The 18,767-nt window shown below is 42.2% G+C and overlaps 1 protein-coding gene across 3 annotated transcripts in view; it reads left to right on the plus strand.

The window, feature by feature from the left end:
* The window catches only part of trdmt1 (tRNA aspartic acid methyltransferase 1), an 87,029-nt gene extending 68,530 nt beyond the window's left edge, over positions 1-18,499 (plus strand). For all 3 annotated transcript variants that reach the window (XR_013289638.1, XM_077553921.1, XM_077553922.1), the window contains 2 exons: positions 8,697-8,826; positions 17,063-18,499. Coding sequence is in view for 2 of the 3 variants with exons in the window: in XM_077553921.1 (XP_077410047.1) it covers positions 8,697-8,826; positions 17,063-17,169 (237 nt within the window). In the remaining variant the exon portion in view is untranslated. The remainder of the gene's footprint in view (positions 1-8,696; positions 8,827-17,062) is intronic.
* The last annotated feature ends 268 nt before the right edge of the window (positions 18,500-18,767 follow it).

Genomic DNA, 18,767 nt, shown 5'->3' on the forward strand with positions numbered 1-18,767 from the left:
GTGTCACAAAAAATAGATTGCACAGTGGCAGATTTTGCTATGGGAAACCTGGTCGACCGCCCAGAGAACAATATATCCAAGGGCGCCCAAAAAATCGATACAAGACTTGCTAGTTTACTCGCTAGACTAACGCACATTCCATGTCGAGTTAGTGGAGTGAGTGCTGAGGCGCCCTCATCGTCACGTCAACTTGCTGATGAGACTCAAATTGGAAAGCGAAGGGGGAGTGGGCGATGGTTCCGTTTGCGACTGAGACTCGAGGCAGGCAAGGGGGAAGGGAGCTATTGTACGCGGCCAGCGCGCCCTCGTACGCCGGCCGAATGACCGTCCATGTCATATTTATGTAGCAACCTGTGTCTTCTGCTGCCTTTTTGTGGATTAAAAAAAAGTGATGCAAAGCAACGTATTGTAATGGGAGCCACCAAACGTCAAACCTCGATCCAGGCTGACATAGCTGAAATTCCTGTGAGTCCTCACGTTACAATGTTCACGAGTGGCAAACTTATTTTAATCGGGTCAAGCCACACACACACAACACACACAGGGATGCGGTTAAACGAGACAGTTGAGGTTAAACAGACCTACAAACGCATGCAGGCATGCAAACACAACAACAACTTATGTTGCAGGATAAAATTATTATCACCACACTGCAGTACAATGTGAGTTCAATTCAGTTTTTTATTGCCAAGCTTGTTAATGTTGATGACTGTCACCAAGTTCTAATAAAGAATGCACTTTACACATTATGCTTTTAGATTGATATTTTGCATAGTTTTCTCTGAACCCATTTAATATCGTTCTTGTATTAGTATTGCAGTAGAAGGCAAGTTAAATGAAATAACACAAAATAAAATGAATTAATATCATGGGTAGTAAAGTATACAAGTAAATAAAATCTAGCCAGAACCGCCTTGGTGCACAACCTCATTCTCAAGGCAAGAAAAGACCATTGCTGGCCTCACACTCCTTCAAAAGACTGTGACTAGAGGGGACCATTTGGGAGATTCCCAAATCCCGACATGTCATTGTGGAGTCTACGGGGATTTCTATTTGTTATTTGGACCAACATTAGCCATATCGCTGGTTCCCTTACTGAGCAACAACAGCTGGTCAGGGGCCCTTTGTGTGGGATCCCTGACATGCTGTTGTTGCAGTATCTAAAGTGGTGTCATTGTTTTTTCACTAATGTGGGCAGATATATAAAATGCGTTTCCATGACAGTTTTTCGCAAAAATAAAAGCAATATTGTACTATTTCGATAAAGTACAATTTCGACTTGCCGGTGTTTCCATTGAAGAGCGTTTCGATTCTGAGACGCAATTCTCGTAATGTTCCGTCTCACGGGATCTCGCAGTTCCATACGAAGTGCTCATAATGTTTACGGAAGACAGACGCCCCGAGTTTTTCATATTACTTTAAAACCATCTCCCGCATTTGGTGTTGTGTGTGCGCGCACTTAGAACTTGTGTTATGGTGCAGACGGATGGATTTCAAGGACGACGGGCGCCGTATGTCGCCCGTTTGCTCGTTGCCCGTGGCAACGGCCATCTCTCATACAACAATATGGGATGTGCATTGAACAGCAGCATATTGGCTCCATAGCTGAATCGCTTTGTGCCTAAAAAGACTTGTTACCCCCTTTGGAGGCAGCTCCGACACGAAAGCAAGTGGCCCCGTACTTTTATTTCCTTTCCTCCGTGCTGGGCGGGGGTCACATGACTACAGGGTTTGCACAAAAAGTGCTTCCATTACACTTTTGCGAAATACATCTATTTCGACACATCTCAAAAACCATCTCATGAAAGCGTAAAAACTTTTTTGCTTAATTTGAGAGTTTTTTCAAAAATCACGTGTTTCCATTACCAGCTTGCTTTTGTGCAACTTGCTTTCTGCACAAAACTGAGGGTAATGGAAACGCACCTAATGTCATCACTTAAGAAGTGGGGTGGTCAAATTGTTCAAGAGTATAACACACTTTAGGAGCAGTCATCCTTTTATAGTCAATTGCTCCTCATTGTAGTGGGCAAAATGTCAACCTCCTTCACAGACAGTAAAGCAAGCATAAGTACCCAGATGAATGCCCTGGAAACAAACGTTCAGTAAAACATGGCTGTCGCCAGGAAACGTATTGCACACAAAATGGAAACAAGATTAAAAGGTTAAGAACCATGTTTTAGATGATTATTAGAAGTCCAAATCATCTGATTTGTGTCAAATGTGGAAATATTCAGATTTCCTTCGTCCTCCATAAAAGCAAATGGGAATGGTAAATGAACTGAAATTATGTAGCGTTTTCTGCACTTTATGGTGCTCAAAGATTTTGCAATGCATCACATTCACCCACTCGCACACACATTCATACATCAGTGGTCAGAGGCCGCCAAGCAGGACACTGCCAGGTCCCACTGGGAGCAAATGAGGGTTCAGTGTTGAAGAAACATCCCACAATCTTTGCGTTGGGAGACGGCTACTCAAACCACTGAGTCAAATGCAGACAAGTTGTCTTTTTTTTCTTCAGGGTAACAAGCACATCCCCTTTGGGTTCATAAAAACCAAGATCCGGCCTTTCCAATTTCAAGCTCCGCACAGAAATGAGATATCCGGAAAACAGTGAGCACACGTTTTGCAGTTTTTATACTCAGCGCGGCTGGTGCTGTGGTCGATATTCTCCCACACTATAGGAGCCAGTGAGCGTCTACGGCGGATGAACAATACTTAACTAAAATAGAAGTAGAACATTATTAGTTATTTATTCATTTATTTTTCACTAAAGTATCTACCTTTGGGGTCAATAGCCTACATACATTTAACAAAATAAATGAATACAAAGAATCGAGAAGTACAAAACACTTTTGTTTACAACAGCGTTAGCTCATCCGCCATGTTTTTCCGTGCGGACCATTACAAAATTTCGTAGGTGTGTGGTGCGGAAAATGTGGGCAAAGCGGATGGCGGCAAAAATATTCGATGAACAAAGACCAAATGTTCCTATTCTATTGGGAAAATTGGGAATGTACCCCTGAGTCAGGAATGTAATCAACCCTTTTCCTCAAGTCAGATCTCCAACTCAGCAAGGCAGCTCAATCTTACAAGCCAGATATATGCTATCTGCTGGTCATGTAAACATTATACGTACATTTTTTGTTGTACATGTATAGGTCGGAAAAGCCAGACGAAAGAGGAAGTGGGGTAGTTGTCTCCCAGCTTATATAGTTTTCGTCCCTCCCTCAGTGCCTTCTTTGGGTGGGAAAATACCCTTTTTGGATCCAGATTTCATTTCTCTTAATTAATTCAGAGGTTTTGAACATTTTAACCTTAGTTGTTTTAGTGTTCTTATGTTTGGCAATGTAAAGGGTGATTCAAAAAGAATAAGCCAAAATCATCACATGATACAGTATCTCAAAAACGAAAAACAACAGAAAACCTCTAGTTGTACACATACCTTCAAGTGTTTATTACATGTTTTACAAGTGCTCAGTTTGGCCATCGCGGACAAGATTGCGGCAAAATGAGAATTCCTCCCACGTGTGCCTCAGGATGTCGCAGTCCACCAAGCTAGCTGTGTTTAACTGCACAGGACTGATGGCTGTGTGAAGCCATTTGGCTCAGGTAGAAATAACCGATCTATACTGTATTGACTTTCTTAGTCATCGCGTCACGGGAATAGCTCAACTGAACAGTCAATATGATCGTAGATACTCTTGTATCCTTGCAAAAGTTTTGTGCGTGTGTATTTCCGTGTTTTGTGATTGGCTGAATGTGTTGCCGGAAGTTAACGTTATTTAGACCGAGTGATGAAAAATATTTGGAATTGAAGAGATGTTCAAATTGAATGAATAACACATATACTATAGCTAGTTATTTTATTTGACATAAATAAAAGCCAAAGCTACTTTGGCTGTTTGGGGAGCACACAGCGGTCACGCACAACGTCAAGATTAAGCCTGCTTCACATGGTAAGATTTAAAACATTTGGGGCGATGGTTAGCTCACTGCCTTAAGCGCCCACACCAGGCTGGTCCTCGGAGCAGGCTGTGCGATCCTTTACTGCAGGTCAATTTCTCTCCCGTTTCCTCAACTCTTCAGCTCTCCTGTTAATTAAAGGCTAAAAAGCAAAAACAATTTTAAAATTGTTGGCTGACACGGACACACATGCAATTGAATCGATACGACATTGCTCTGATGTTGTGGTTCGTGGTGTTGGTTAGAGGTGGCAAAGCAAATTGGGTTTGACAAGGGCTTGTTCAGGGTTTGTTTACTTACTGTCATAGTGGTAGTGAAATTGTGGAGGTAGGACTTGATTGTTTGGTCTAGTTTTACTGGTTTGACCCCCCCTTCGGCACCCTGTATTGTCATGGGTGTTTGGTGTTCCGTTCCCCCTTTGTCTACGTAGAGCCATAAGCAGCGGTGGCATGCGGTCCACGGAGGCACGAAAAAGAGCAGACATGACCAGTTTTTTTTTTCTCTCTCTCTGAGGGAGCTCAGTATTGTTCATTCGGTAATTTTGCCGATTTGACATGTCATCATCATTGCTCTCTCTCTCTCTTTTTATTTTTATTTTATTTTTATTTTGTATGTGCGTGAGTATGTGTGCGTGCATGTGAGTGTGTACTCATTAGTTCACCTAAAACCTCTAAAAATCCCATACTGTTCACCTAAACCGAATACTTCGGAATCCAGCTAGAGTCGTGAGCTTGTCAGGAGACCCGAGGAGAGATCAAAGAAAAGAAAGGAAAGTGAAATCCAGCACTAACCAGACATTACCTACTACCCACCGGGTTACCAACCAGAGTCTTTCACCAAATCCAGAAACATCTAAATTCCAACAAATTAGGGAGACCTCAAGAGACAAAAGGAGAGACTGGGGAAAGGAAGGAAGGATAGATGAAGCAGAGTGAGAACCACACACATCAGCTTCCACCGATTCAACGACCAGAGGAAGAAGCAGATTGTGTTTGAATTTCGATAGATGCTGGTGTGGTGGATCTGGCATGCATGAAAACCTCCACCAAAGAGGGGAGCCTGTCGACCCCGGCTAGGACAGAGCAAACACAACCCCCCAGGGCCCCCCAGGCCAAAGCAGCGCCAATGGACAACCCCCGGGCCCCGCAGGGGCCACCGGCCGGAGAGCAAACCCAGGAGCCAGGAGAGCGCCCTCCAACCCAACACGGCCCGCGCCCCCAACCAAACACAGCAGAATGGGACACGGCAGGCCCACCAGGCACCCCACCGGCCCACAGCCCCCGCCCCCCATCCACCCCGCCACCCACCACAACCAAGCCCCCCACCCCCCAACCAAGCCGCCGACCCAAGCCCCACCAACCGCCAGAACCCCAGACCCCGACCCCCAAACCGGACCCCCCGCACCCAGGCATCGGTGCCGGACAGCGGAGCGACGCGGGCACCCGCGCCCACCCCACCCCCAGCCGCGTGGTGGGATGGAACACTGGGGGCAGAAGGGGAGATGGGAGCACCGGGGGACGGGCGGCAACCCCGAACCTCAGGCCCAGCGGGGAAAGGCCCCGGTCGTCACGCCAGCGTACTTAGTGAAAACTAACCCTGTTACTGAGTTCGCCAGCTCGCCGACTGGCGAACTCTACCCCTACAGAGACAGACATGACCAGGTATTGTTGTGAATGGACACAAATGTGGATAGAGGCAAGAAAGCGAAGCACCCAGTCGGACGACAGAGTGGCAGACAACGCAAGCCCCACAACGACAAGCATCGGCAGATGAGAGATGGACTGAAAGTCCAATGCCAGAGTTGTAGTGTAGTGTTTCGGATCACAGATTTATATCACGGATCGGATAGTTTTTTGGATCACCCCCCCAAAAAAAAGATAAATAGTACTATACTTTGTATTTATTTTGTAAAGCGCTTTTTCCATTTAAAAAAATCAATTAAAAATGTCTAATATAGCCGTGTATATATATATATATATATATATATATATATATATATATATATATATATATATATATATATATATATAGGAACACAACTTTAAAGTGCAGTATGACGCAGAAACATTCTTACTTTTACATGGTTCATGTGTAAAATAACAAGGTATTAATGGCTTAAAGTTGTGTTCCTATAATCTAAATGGCTAAGTTTGACATTTTGAGTTGAATGTTTTTCTTGTTTGATGGGCAAAAGTGCTTTATAAAATGAATAAAGATATACGTCACCACGCTTAATATTCATGATGCTAGTGAGGGGGTCAAACTAGGCGAGCCAGACATACTAGACAGATGTAAACAGTCTACTAGCAAGATGTCTACTGCGCTAAATCTATTAATTCTGTCCGAGAATGATATCCCTGGCGCCAAATTCACTGGTATAGACGTCGGAGAACATACTAATGTTCAATTGAAGAGATGGCTTGAGTGTAGAGGGCTGAAAAAGACGTGAAAAAGAGTCGACCAGATCCAGAGGTAAAGTTTTTTTTTTTTATCATCCTCCGGAACTGTCACTGACATTCTCCAGTTTCAACAAGCTATCCTTACTTTACCACCATATGCTCTGTCTGTCATATCTGGTTGTACCTCAATTCTCTCAATTATTCCTGCTCATAAACCTGTCTCCTTAATTCAGAAAAGGCCCTACAGATAAATTATTATACTTGTCACAGCTGCACGAAAGGCAAAAAAAACAACAACAAAAAAACAAACAGGCGGTAAGCAAGACCGGTCCAAGACAGTGGCAATGTCATTTTAGCATTTTTCCTTGGCATCCATTATTGTCGTCCGGCAGTCGAGGTAGTGCCAAGCACCAAATTTTTGGCTTCGGGAAAGGAATAATGAATGCATCCTTCATTTGTGGTAGGTCGTATTGTCTGGACTAGTTTCTGCAAGTTCCACAACAGCTTTGTTTACTCTACATGTTTTTTTCCCGGAGATAAACTCGAACCTAACAACCACTTCTAGCATGGCTCGTCAACAAGCCGGCTTCTTTTTGGCCTCCTTCCGGTTCAAGCTGCTGAAGTCCCGTGGTCTTGCAGTCTAAAAATAGCATTCATGCGGTACCCCATAAAAGGAAGTCTGCCAACTAGCAACATTTTGCCACCTAAACAAGTACTTCAGGCTCCAGGTTCATTTGAGTTGGAAAATGAATAATTCAGTTTTACAGTGATGGAATTGGTAAATTGATTGTATTATTGGTCTCCTTGTTATTAAAACTTGTAACAAAATAACCGTGTGGCATGAGTATGAAAGGAGCCCTTATGGGTACAATCAGAAACACCATAATCAGCCCAGTGCCCACTTAAAGGAGCATTGTGCCGTTTAAAAAGGTCATGCTTTTTCAGCTTTTTCTACATCAGGCATGCTCCATCAATGCCAAGATGAGTGCGAAGAGCCCTGACTTTTATTCTGACTGCACCTATCAGCTTTTATCTTCCCTTTATAGCAGAGTGTGCGGACCCTGCACACTGCACAGTTTCTTTGCGAAGGGGAGGGGTGGAATTTTTCTTACCTCATTTGAAGTCATGTCTTTGTTCGTCAACTGTGGCTGTCGCTTTAAGATCGTGCACGTACTCGCACATGCACCATGAACGAGGCTGACACAGATGCTGCAATTACGCTTTGGGCCAGAGGTAGCAGTTGTGAGTAAAAAAAAAAGGGACTTCACAATGATTCTTTAAATAAAAACTTGAAGGTACGTACAGCACGTGTCCAAGCTAGAGTTTTCATTTTTGAAATATTGCGTGATGAATTTGGCGGATTATTTTTTAATCACCCTGGAAGTTAAAATTTCAGTTTCAGTTAAATGGTGTCCAAACTAGATGTTATTTTACAGAGTTGTAGATTAGAGATAATTAATCTCAACCTTCACACCATCAGTTCTCAGTTTTAGAGATGAGTTGGCACCATTTTCCTTTTACTCGCTTGTCACAGGAAACACTAACATTCAAACAAAAATAATTTGGGCACTCAACATTCAACAAGGAAACTGGCAGTAATTCTGCGAGAACAGAATTCATTGCAGCATCCATTTGTCCATGTTAGGTGTGTTTGTTTCCAACGGCCTCAGCGCTTCCTGAGCTGAGCCATGTTGGCATTGAGGGTGTCAATGTCAGCATTGTTGATGGATTCAGCGCATTTGACCTATTAAATGTGCACGAGTATCCAGATTTTGAAATGGACTCTGGGCCTCTTGAGCTTCCACCATATTTTGGTTTGAGGACACGTTTGTTCTGTTTACTTGCTTTGACAGACATTCATTTCAAGTAGAACGGAGGGAATGTTTGTTATACACACAATTTTTGCAAATTTGACTTGGAGATCATTCAATAGTTTCCGAAAGTGATTTAATTCAGAGTAACAACACCAAAGGTACCACTATCTTGAAGAAAGAAGCTGAGAACACAAATAAACGCAAAACAAAGAAACTTGGGGCAAATTGTTCCACAGAATTTAAATAAAATTAAACTTAGGTCAATGTTTGCGTATTTGCATACTTTTCCAAAGTTCTGCAAAATGTTTTTACATATTCATGAATTCCAGTCATCTCAGTCAAATTAATTTAAATCTTAAGTGTAAAACTGGCACTTTTAATTTGGATTTTGTAGAAATAAGTACGTAGCCCAATTTGATTTTGAAAAATACAGTACATTTTTTAAATTAAGTAATTCATAACATAACCTGAATATTATTTGTGTAGATTCTTATTATTTCTCTTTTATGCTCTGCAGATCGAGAGTGTATTTAAAAATCTGGACCAATTGTCTGAAGAAGAAAAACTTCAACAGCTGCTGAGACTGAAGCTTCGTTATTTTACCCCCAGAGAAGTAGCCAACATCATGGGCTTCCCTGAAAGCTTTTGTAAGTATAAAAGCCATTAGCACTTAAAGTTGAACATGTTTTTTTGGGGGGGATAACAGTTGCATCAAATACGGTTACATCATCACTTCTGCTTTCTTTCTTTGTAGTAAATTTAACGCAGGCCCGGACTCAGAAGGCGGGTTCAGCGGGATTTTTCCGGGTTGGCCGCCAGGGGGCGCTGTTTGTTTCAAAAGCAGCAATTAAGGTGCTTTTGGTAGAGACCTAGCCAGACCCAGAGTGACTAACTTGGAGTGGTCTGCATTTTCCCGCTTGGTCGGCCTGAATTATGGACTTTATGGCCACTATTTTGTGCAGAATGGATCATACACATTTTTGAAGCAAGTGCCACGCTCTCTCTCGCTCCCTCTCCCGTGACGGCCGTGCGCTCTCTGCTCCCCTCCCCTCACCATAGCCGGGCTGCTGGCCGACACACAGCCAAATTAATTAAACAATACACTGCGTTTCCAGACTCTCAAAAGTAAAGAAAGTCAGATAGCAGAAAAGAGTGGCGCAGAAAAGCGTCAGATAGCAGAAAAAGTGGCGCAGAAAAGCGTCTCTCTCTCTCTCTCTCCTTCCCCTGCCCCATTAGCGCTGATGCTAAAAAAAAGTCAAAAAAAAAAAGTCATGTCAGATAGCAGAAAATACTGAGAATATTAAAGGCGTGGAGCTGACGCGCCAAATGCTCTCTAACTCAAATGTATAAATCATTGCAGAGCCCTACACATTCAAAGCAGAATTTATTTGAAAATGGCGTAATAAACCTTTCCATATTATGGATAGTTTTTTATGCCAGGTGTGATGAGTGTGCAAAGCTCAATGAATTTTGCTCAATGTTAAGACCCTCAAAATCAGCGTCCGTTTAATTTTTTGGCAATGAGTTGCCCCAATTTTAAAGTACATATATACACATCATTGTTAGTTTTACAATATTGCTTTTATTTTCTATACAGGACATAATAAATGAATAAATAAATAAAAATGTTATCACACTTACAAAACTATCAAAATTTTGTACAAATATGAAAATACCATGTGTGGGGTGATTTTTTTTTTTATTTATCGTCGGCGCTATATTTATAACTGACTATTGTCATAGTGATACCTTCAGGTAATTATTATAAACATACATGTGAAGTTGGTTTTAGGCTCCCTCATATACCAAAATTTTTTCGTAGATCTTGCTTAAACCTACAACCAAGGATGCTTCGTTAAAAATTTTGAGGGGGCGCTAGTGAGTAATTTTTGTAAAAATTGCCCAATACACGGTATAATATTGCTCATTTTGCCAGGCCAGATGTGTGTGCCAAGTTTCATGAGTTTCTGTGCATGTTTAGGCCCTCAAAATCAGCGTTGTTTTCTTGGCGAACAGTACCTTGCCACGCCCACAGCAATTACGAAATGGGAAAACTCACAAACTTCATGTTATAACATCATTAAGGCCTAAACACTTTTTTGAGCAAATATGAGGTAGATCCAGTTAACGTGGTTGGAGAAAAAAGTAGAAGAAAAAATGTCACAAAAAAATTGCCAGTAGGTGGCGCTATCAATACGAATGAATATACGTTCGTAGATGTATTCAGACCTGGACTCTCATCAAATATGTGAAATTTTGAGAAGATAGGATCATCTGGGTCAAGTTACCGCAGCTTTTATTGTCACAGTGAATCATCAGACTTCGCGGCACCGTAACGGCCACACCCTTTGGTGAAAAGTTTCAATATTCAGTGCCTGATCAACATCTTAAATCTTTTCTGACAAAATTTCAACTGGATCCCTCAAACGGGCTCGGCACATGAGATAAAAATGTAAAGTATGACACTTCTTGTCACCACTAGGTGGCGCTACATGTATATAACCGAATATTATCATATAGATGTTTTCAGGCCGTGGCTATTAAGATGCATGAGAAGTTTGGGATTTTTGGGACCTTGTACAGCGGTGTAATTAAGCATTTCCTCTTTTTTGATGAAGGAAATATTAAAGGCAAAATTTGAGGCCCTGCCCCTGTCATATAGTATTTAAAAAAGTCAAGATTTTTTCCCCAGTTGTTGTCCCAGGTCTTGAGATGATCCATGCCAAGTTAGAAGTAAATCGGATTAAAACTGTTGGCAAATGGGCAAAAAGAATGACCACAGTGAATGTGCAAAAATGGGGCAAAATTGGACATTCAAAAATTCATAGCTCACTTCCTGTACATTTTAGGATATGGCTTCCACTGACTTTTTTGTGTGTCTCAGGACGCTTCACGTGCCTGCCAATTTGTGTAGCCCTCGGTCAAACGCACCGTAATTGGTGCATATTTTTCCACGCTAGGGGGCGCTATATGTTGTTATGGCAACTTCATAATATCACATTTTTCGCCGAGCCGAGGAGTGTGCAAAGTTTGGTGAGTTTTTGTAAATGTTTAGGTCCCCAAAAATGAGCTCGTTTACCAATAATAATAATAATAATAATACGAACGAAATACAAGAGGGACCTCGCAGCGGTAGCTGCTCGGGCCCTAATAATAATAATAATAATAATAATAATACAAACGAAAAACAATAGGGACTTTGCAGCGGTAGCTGCTCGAGCCCTAATAATAATACGAACGAAAAACAAGAGGGACCTTGCAGCGGTCGCTTTTTGGGCCCTAATAATTATTACAAAAACAAGAGGGACCTCGCAGCGGTAGCTGCTCGGGCCCTAATATAATAATAATAATACGAACGAAAAACAAGAGGGACCTCGCAGCGATAGCTGCTCAGGCCCTAACAATGTGTAAATAATGGTCCAATAACTCATCATTTTTCTACTAGTCATTTAATGTTGTGGTATTTGTATTTGTTGGGAACAGTAGGTTACATTGAGGAAGAAAAAAAACATTCTGCCCCACTAGAAGGAATATATATATACAGTATATATATATGTATATATGACTAGTTTTTAAATGTGACTGAAACAAACTTTTGCATTTTGTACCCAATTTCGTAAACCCTGCCCTTGCTAATAGTAATTCAAGCACATTCCAGCACAAGGAAGTTAAAGTGTGATTGCAGCTCATTATTTGATCTCTTAAAAAATAGAAAAATTGTCTTGTACCTTGCCTTATTATCTCCTTATTGAGGCTTTATGTTTAGAGAATATGACAGGTGGTCAAATCAATTGCTTTAGCACTCTTGACTTTATTTATGTTTTCATAAATGGACGGAGTCCGGGAAAAAGTTCCCCACGGGGAAAATAAAAGTATATCGTATCGTATCGTATCGTATCGTATCATAATTGTTCCGATATACTGATTGTGATCTAGTAAGTTATTTTAATTTTTGATCATATACAACATAACTATTGACCTTGGTTATTTAGTCGAATGTTTAATCTCTTATAATTGATACATATAAAATATACATCTTCATTAAAACAATGTAAACTAAAGTGGGCCAGTCTGAGCCATGAAACCCAGACCCTGATTTAACGTGACAAATGGTTGGATCAATTACAAACTGCTTGTAACGGTCAAATTTCCCAAGAACCACCAAGTTCACGTTACTGCATTCTATACGGTCAGCCAAAAGAGACACTATGCTGCTATCTGCTGGCCAGTCTTTTTTTTTTTTTTACTTTCCCGTTATCAACATTTTTTGTCAAAGGTACTCAAAAATCACGTCACACTCCACACTGAAGGGAAGATACAAGCTGATAGGGGCAATCGGAGTAAAAAAGTCAGAGCTCTATGTACTTTTCTGGGCATTGGTGGAGCATGCATAATGTAGCAAAAGCTTTAATGTTACCTTTTTGTACTGCACAATGCACAACACAATTAGCCTATGCTAAACGGTGTTTACAGTAAATGGTAATTGCTAGAGCGCTAATGCTCATCGTGATTGCAAACCAAGAGCTGGTCCACTGTTCCACGGCCGGGACGAAAACCACACTGCTCTTCCTGAATCCAAGATTCGACTTCCCGATGGACCCTCCAATCCAGCGCCCCTGAATAGACCTTACCAGAGAGGCTGAGGAGTGTGATCCCTCTGTAGTTGGAACACACCCTCACCTTCTTGAAAAGGGGGACCACCACCCCGGTGTGCCAATCCAGTGGCACTGTCCCCAATGTCCATGCGATGTTGTAGAGGCGTGTCAACCATGACAGTCTCACAACATCCAGAGCCTTTTGGAACTCCAGGCAGATCTCATCCACCCCCGGGGCCTTTCCACAGAGGAGCTTTCCAACCACCTCAGTGACTTTAACCTCAGAGATAGGAGAGCCCACCTCAGAGTTCCCAGACTCTGCTTCCTCACAGGAAGGCATGTCGGTGGAATTGAGTTATTCGAAGTATTCTCCCCACCGACTCAACATGTCCCGAGTCGAGGTCAGCAGCACCCCATCTTCACTGTACACAGTGTTAATGGTGCACTTATGTCCTCTTCTGAGAAGCCGGATGGCAGACCAGAATTTCCTCAAAGCCGTCCGTAAGTCGTTTTCCATGGCCTTGCCGAACTCCCCCACGCCCGAGTTTTTGCCTCAGCAACAACCAAAGCTGTGTTCCGCTTGGTCAGCCTATCAGCTGCCTTCAGAGTGCCACAGGCCAAAAAGGCCAGATAGGACTCCTTCAGCTTGACGGCATCCCTTAAGGTTCAGGGATTCCCGCCACGACAGGCACTGACCACCTTACGGCCACAGCTCCGATCGGCCATCTTAACAATGGAGGCGCGGAACATGGTCCACTCAGACTCAATGTCCCCTGCCTCCTCCGGGACAAGGGAGAAGTTCTGCCGGAGCTGGGTGTTGAAACTCTTTCTGACTGGGATTATGCCAGACAATTCCAGCAGACCCTTACAATAATAATACGTTTGGGTCTTCCAGGTTGGACCAGCATCTTCCCCCGCCATCGGACCCAACAAACCACCAGGCAGGGCCGGACTGGAAATCATTTTCAACCCCTGGAATTTTAGAGCTCAGACCGGCCCACTTAAGTTTACATTTTAAATGAACATACACAATTTTACAGTTTGTGTATCAATGTAAAATAGATGAGCATTCCCTCCAACGATATTGCATTTGATCAAAAATGTAATTTACAATTGAATTCTCTTACAAGAGCATGATCATTGTTTATTTGAACAAGTATGTGAACATAAAATGGGGGGGATAAAAAGAAACCAATAAGCAAATGTACATTAAAAAGGATAAGACATTTTACACTTAACAAGACACACCAAATTAAATTAAACCAGCAAGATTAAGACAGCTAAAAGTGTACTCTTATTTTTGAAATGTACAGTCCTGCTCACTGTTATTGGCACCCCTTCATTTTTTGCATGATCTCGACAATATCTTCAGAAATCAATTGAACTGTACTTTTTTTTTTATCATCAGGACCTTTTAGTTGGATGCCCAAAGTAATTCAACAAAGGAAATTTATTTTCAACTTACATAACCTAATTCCAAAGAAAAAATTGAAAACACAGTATGTGCAGCAATAATGGCACCCCTCTTTGATATTTGGACACCCTTTAGCAGTGATAACAGCTTCCAAACGTTTCTTGTAGCCCTCTTGAAGCTTCTTGCACTTCTGTGCTGGTATTTCCCCCCACTCTTCCTTTGCAAATTGTTCAAGTTCTTGAATATTTGCAGGTTTCTTTTCCCAATGGCACATTTCAACTCATATCAAAGATTTTTCAATCGAATTTAGATCAGGGGTCATTGCTGGCCATTTTGAAACAGTACTTTTTGTTTTTTAACCATTCCTGTGTGCTTTTGGATGTGTGCTTTGGACTTTGTCTTGCTGGAAGACCCATGACCTTAAACTCAAACCAAGTTGTATAATACTTGGTAGGACATGTCCCCCTAAAATGTCTTGATAATTCTCTGGTTTCATGATTCCTGTGATATGATTAAGGCCTCCAATACCAGATGCATAAAAGCAGCCCCACAAAATTATGGGTCCTCCACCATGCTTAACTGTAGGGACGGTGTTATTTTACTTGGAAGCTTCATTGCGTTGTCTGTAAACAAACTGTTGGCGTGCATTGCGGAAAAGCTCTATTTTTGTCTAATCCGTCCACAGAACATTTTCCCAAAATAATTGTGGTTTGTCCAGGTACTCCTTGGCAAAGGTTAGCTATTCTTTTTTTATGTCTGTCTCAGGAATGGTCTTTGCCCATGAAGCCCTGTTTTTGGTTCAGTGTGTGGCTTATGGGGTTTCTTGAAACCATGATTCCAAAATGTTCCAGGTTGGCTTTCAGGTCTTTGGATGTTTAACGTGGTGTTAAACCAACCGTCAAAGACTACTGTCATCAATTTCTCTCTTTCCCCCACGTCAATGGAAGTTCTTGACAGTTCCACGCTCGTCAAACTTCTTAATAACTACACACTGCTTAAACAGGGCTACCAAAATCTTTGGAGATGGCTCTATACTCTTTGGAGGTCTTGTTTGTAAATAATTGCACTTCTGATGTCCTCAGACAGCTCCTTTGGTTTCACGACTTTGACAAAAGAAAAGAGGATAACAGGTGGCTTTTAAAAACATCAGTCATGTAAATTGGGCACAGACAATTTAGAACAGGGAACTGTCATTTGTGATTATCAAAGGTGAGTCACAATGTGTTTCCACCAGGTAGTGATCACTTGGTCACCCGAGTTTCCAACACATGCGGCCGCAAATCCAATGATAATCGATCATCGAACTGCAGGTTAGGGTGTGTCCTGGTGCCAAGTGTGCATATTGTCACCCTTATTTTTGAACATGGTGTTCATTATGGACAATCCGTAACAAGCACAGAAGTCCAATAACAGAACACCGCTCAGGTTCTAATCGGCTGGGCCATTCCTCCCAATCACGCCCCTCCAAGTCTCACTTTCATTGCCCATGTGAGCGTTGAAGTCCCCCAGCAGAACGAGGGAGCGCTCTCCAGCACACCCTCCAAGACTCTAAAAAGGGTGGGTACTCTGAGCTGCTGTTCGGTGCAGTGCATAGGCACAAACAACAGTCATGACCCATCCCGTCTCCCACCTGAAGGCGGAGGGAGGCTACCCTCTCGTCACCAGGGTAAACACCAATGTACAGGCACGCAGCCAGGGAGCAATAAGTATGCCCACAACTGCTCCGCGCCTCTCACCGTGGGCACCACCAGAGTGGAAAAGAGTCCAACCCCTCTCGAGAGGATTGGTACCACAACCCAAGCTGTGTGTGGTGGCGAGTTCGACTATATTTAGTCAGAACTTTTCGGCCTTGAACACCAGCTTGGGCTCCTTCCCCAGAGGTGACATTCCATGTCCTAAGAGTTAACTTCACTAGCCAGGGGTCAGATCAACCCCCCCCCCCCAACCCCTTTGACCCCTTCCCAGTTGGTAAGCTCATGGGAATGGGGACCCACGTTGCCTTTTCGGGCTGTGCCCGGCCGGGCCCCATGGGTACAGGCCCGGCCAGAAAACGCTTGCCTTCGATCCTCACCTCCAGGCCTGGCTCCAGATGGGGGGCCCCAGTGATCCCCATCCGGGCATGGGAAAACTGAATCCAATATCCGTACTCATCATAAGAGGTCAGTGAGCCATGCTTTGTCTGGTCCCTCACCTAGGACCTATTTGCCATGGGTGACCCTTCCAGGGGCATAAAGTCCCAGACAACATAGCTCCTAGGACCATTGGGACACGCAAATCCCTCCTCCACGATAAGGTGATGACTCACAGAGTGGCTAAAGTTCAACTTTAGTGGATTAACAAAAAAAAAAATACATTTTATATATCTTTTTTTATGCGAGGCGAGCAGAATAATACAACGGAAAAATCAATAGGATAATACATTTTTAAAAGATTCAACAGTGACAACTGTAGCCTAAAGTGGATCAATTATTTACTAAATAATTTATTGATTCATTAATTGGAGAGTCACAGGGCGAAAGAAAGGAGTTATCTTTGTCCATGATGGTGTTGCAAAAATTAGCAACCAAATAGTCACTACACACACACACAGCCATACTTATTGTTAAATTAATACTGTACCTATCTGACAATGCAATGTTAGCAAAAGTTGCTTTTTTACTTTCAAACTTAGCTTGTAGCGAACGTGAATTGAGTGCCAACATTGAGACAGCTCATGTTTACTTTGCACGTTTCCACATCCCTTACTGCGCTACTTCTTTACACATAACATGACTAACTTATTTGTATAATGTTATATACTGTATTTACTTTATATGTACAGTTGAGTGCTATATGTTAAAATAATGCATTTGTCTTTTTAATGTCTCTTTTTAGCCTTTCCAGAGCAAATCCCCACCAGACAGCGTTACAGACTTCTAGGAAACAGCCTCAATGTTGTTGTGGTGGAAAGACTGCTACACCAGATGATCTCCAAGTGTTGAACAGAGGAGGCCCAAAAAAAAAAAGTTGCCATTGCAGATATTTCAATTACTGCGCCCTAAAGATCCCAATTTATATTCTCTCAATGTGGGTTAATGTTACAGTTGAATGAATAGTTAAAAGTAACCCCACATTACATACTCCTCTCTGGGCTTGCTGATGGACATTTTTTTCATGTTTTTTTTTTTTTTTTAAACGACTATTCATTACTGGAGAGAGCGAGTGCCCGCGGCAAACGAGGCCGAGGGTGCGGCCGTCCCGCCGTCCCATGGGGCCGCCGAGTCGCTCCGCTCCCGCCCCACGTCCACTCAACCTGGTTCAGGCCGGGTCGCAGCTGGCATGCGGGTCTTCTAAGTTGCTGCATTTGCGCCTAAGGCACCATGAATGGCGCGAACGACACGATACATCGATATATGATTATGTACAGTGGAAACTCGTACAAATCGGACTTCGACCAAAAAACCTGAGTAAAATATGTCTTGGAGTTTTACCTCATTCTCGGAGTTTAAACACCCAAGCAAACCAAGCAAAGTCAAACGTACCTTCATCAGGTAGCCGAGTGAAACCGAGCAATGGTGAATGCTCATGTTGTGTAGTGGAGAGCGGGTAAATACTCTCGGAGGTGCTCTGTACATTCGTGAGTGTATTTTGATTTTTCCATAACAATTTAAATTTTTTTTGACATGGGCCCAAAGAAAGACAGCATTGCCAGTGGCAGAAAAGAAAAACGTACAATGCTACAAACCATAGTGAATTTTGGAAGGAGATTATCGCGCCGTTGTAACTACTTCCGTAAATACTGTTCAACAACATGCCTGATGCTAAACAGCACACAATGACCCCTTTGTAGTCTAACAATGTGCCCAATGTAAAATACACTAACTCAGCAGTGAACTTAAGCATACATTCATTAACATAGCATTTTTCATCCACTAAGGCCATCACTCTAAAACAAAAAAGGTAAGGTATTTTTTTATTGTTTAAATACTGTACAGGATGTACATGTTTTTTACACAAATAGAAATTAAAATAGGAATTTTCTGTTTTTGGAGCTAGGGAACGGATTAATTGCATTTACATTATTTCCTATGGGATTTTTTTTCGGAGGTTGAACAATTCAGACTTTGAACACTTCACAGAAAGTAATTGTGTTCAAACGCCGAGGTACCACTGTATATGTTATTTTAGCACGATCTGAAGGCTGGCATGTTTTGTTTCCTCCGGATTTAAACCCTTCAGACCTGCATTTTTTTCTGCTGAGCAATTTTATTTTATTTTTACTTACTGATTTTTAGGGGTTTTTTTCCACATAAAAACATGAGAAAAATTGGGGGTTGTGTCATGTTTTTATTTGTTATAGTGAGTGGATGCCACGATAATATGGCCGTAACCTTACAGCTGATATGTAACATTTTTAACATGAACATCATGCAAATCAACTTGCAATTGTGATTGGTTAGATAGGATCCAATCATGAACCAGAACTGTCATCATCCAAATTATGCGTTTTTATTGATTTTGACACCTAAATATGTCATGTCCACTGCAATCATCTGTGGGTCCGAAGGGGTTAAGCTGTGGCCTGTAGGAAAATGTACTC

This window comes from Vanacampus margaritifer, chromosome 20 (genome assembly GCF_051991255.1).
Source record: "Vanacampus margaritifer isolate UIUO_Vmar chromosome 20, RoL_Vmar_1.0, whole genome shotgun sequence".
Lineage (NCBI taxonomy): Eukaryota > Metazoa > Chordata > Actinopteri > Syngnathiformes > Syngnathidae > Vanacampus > Vanacampus margaritifer.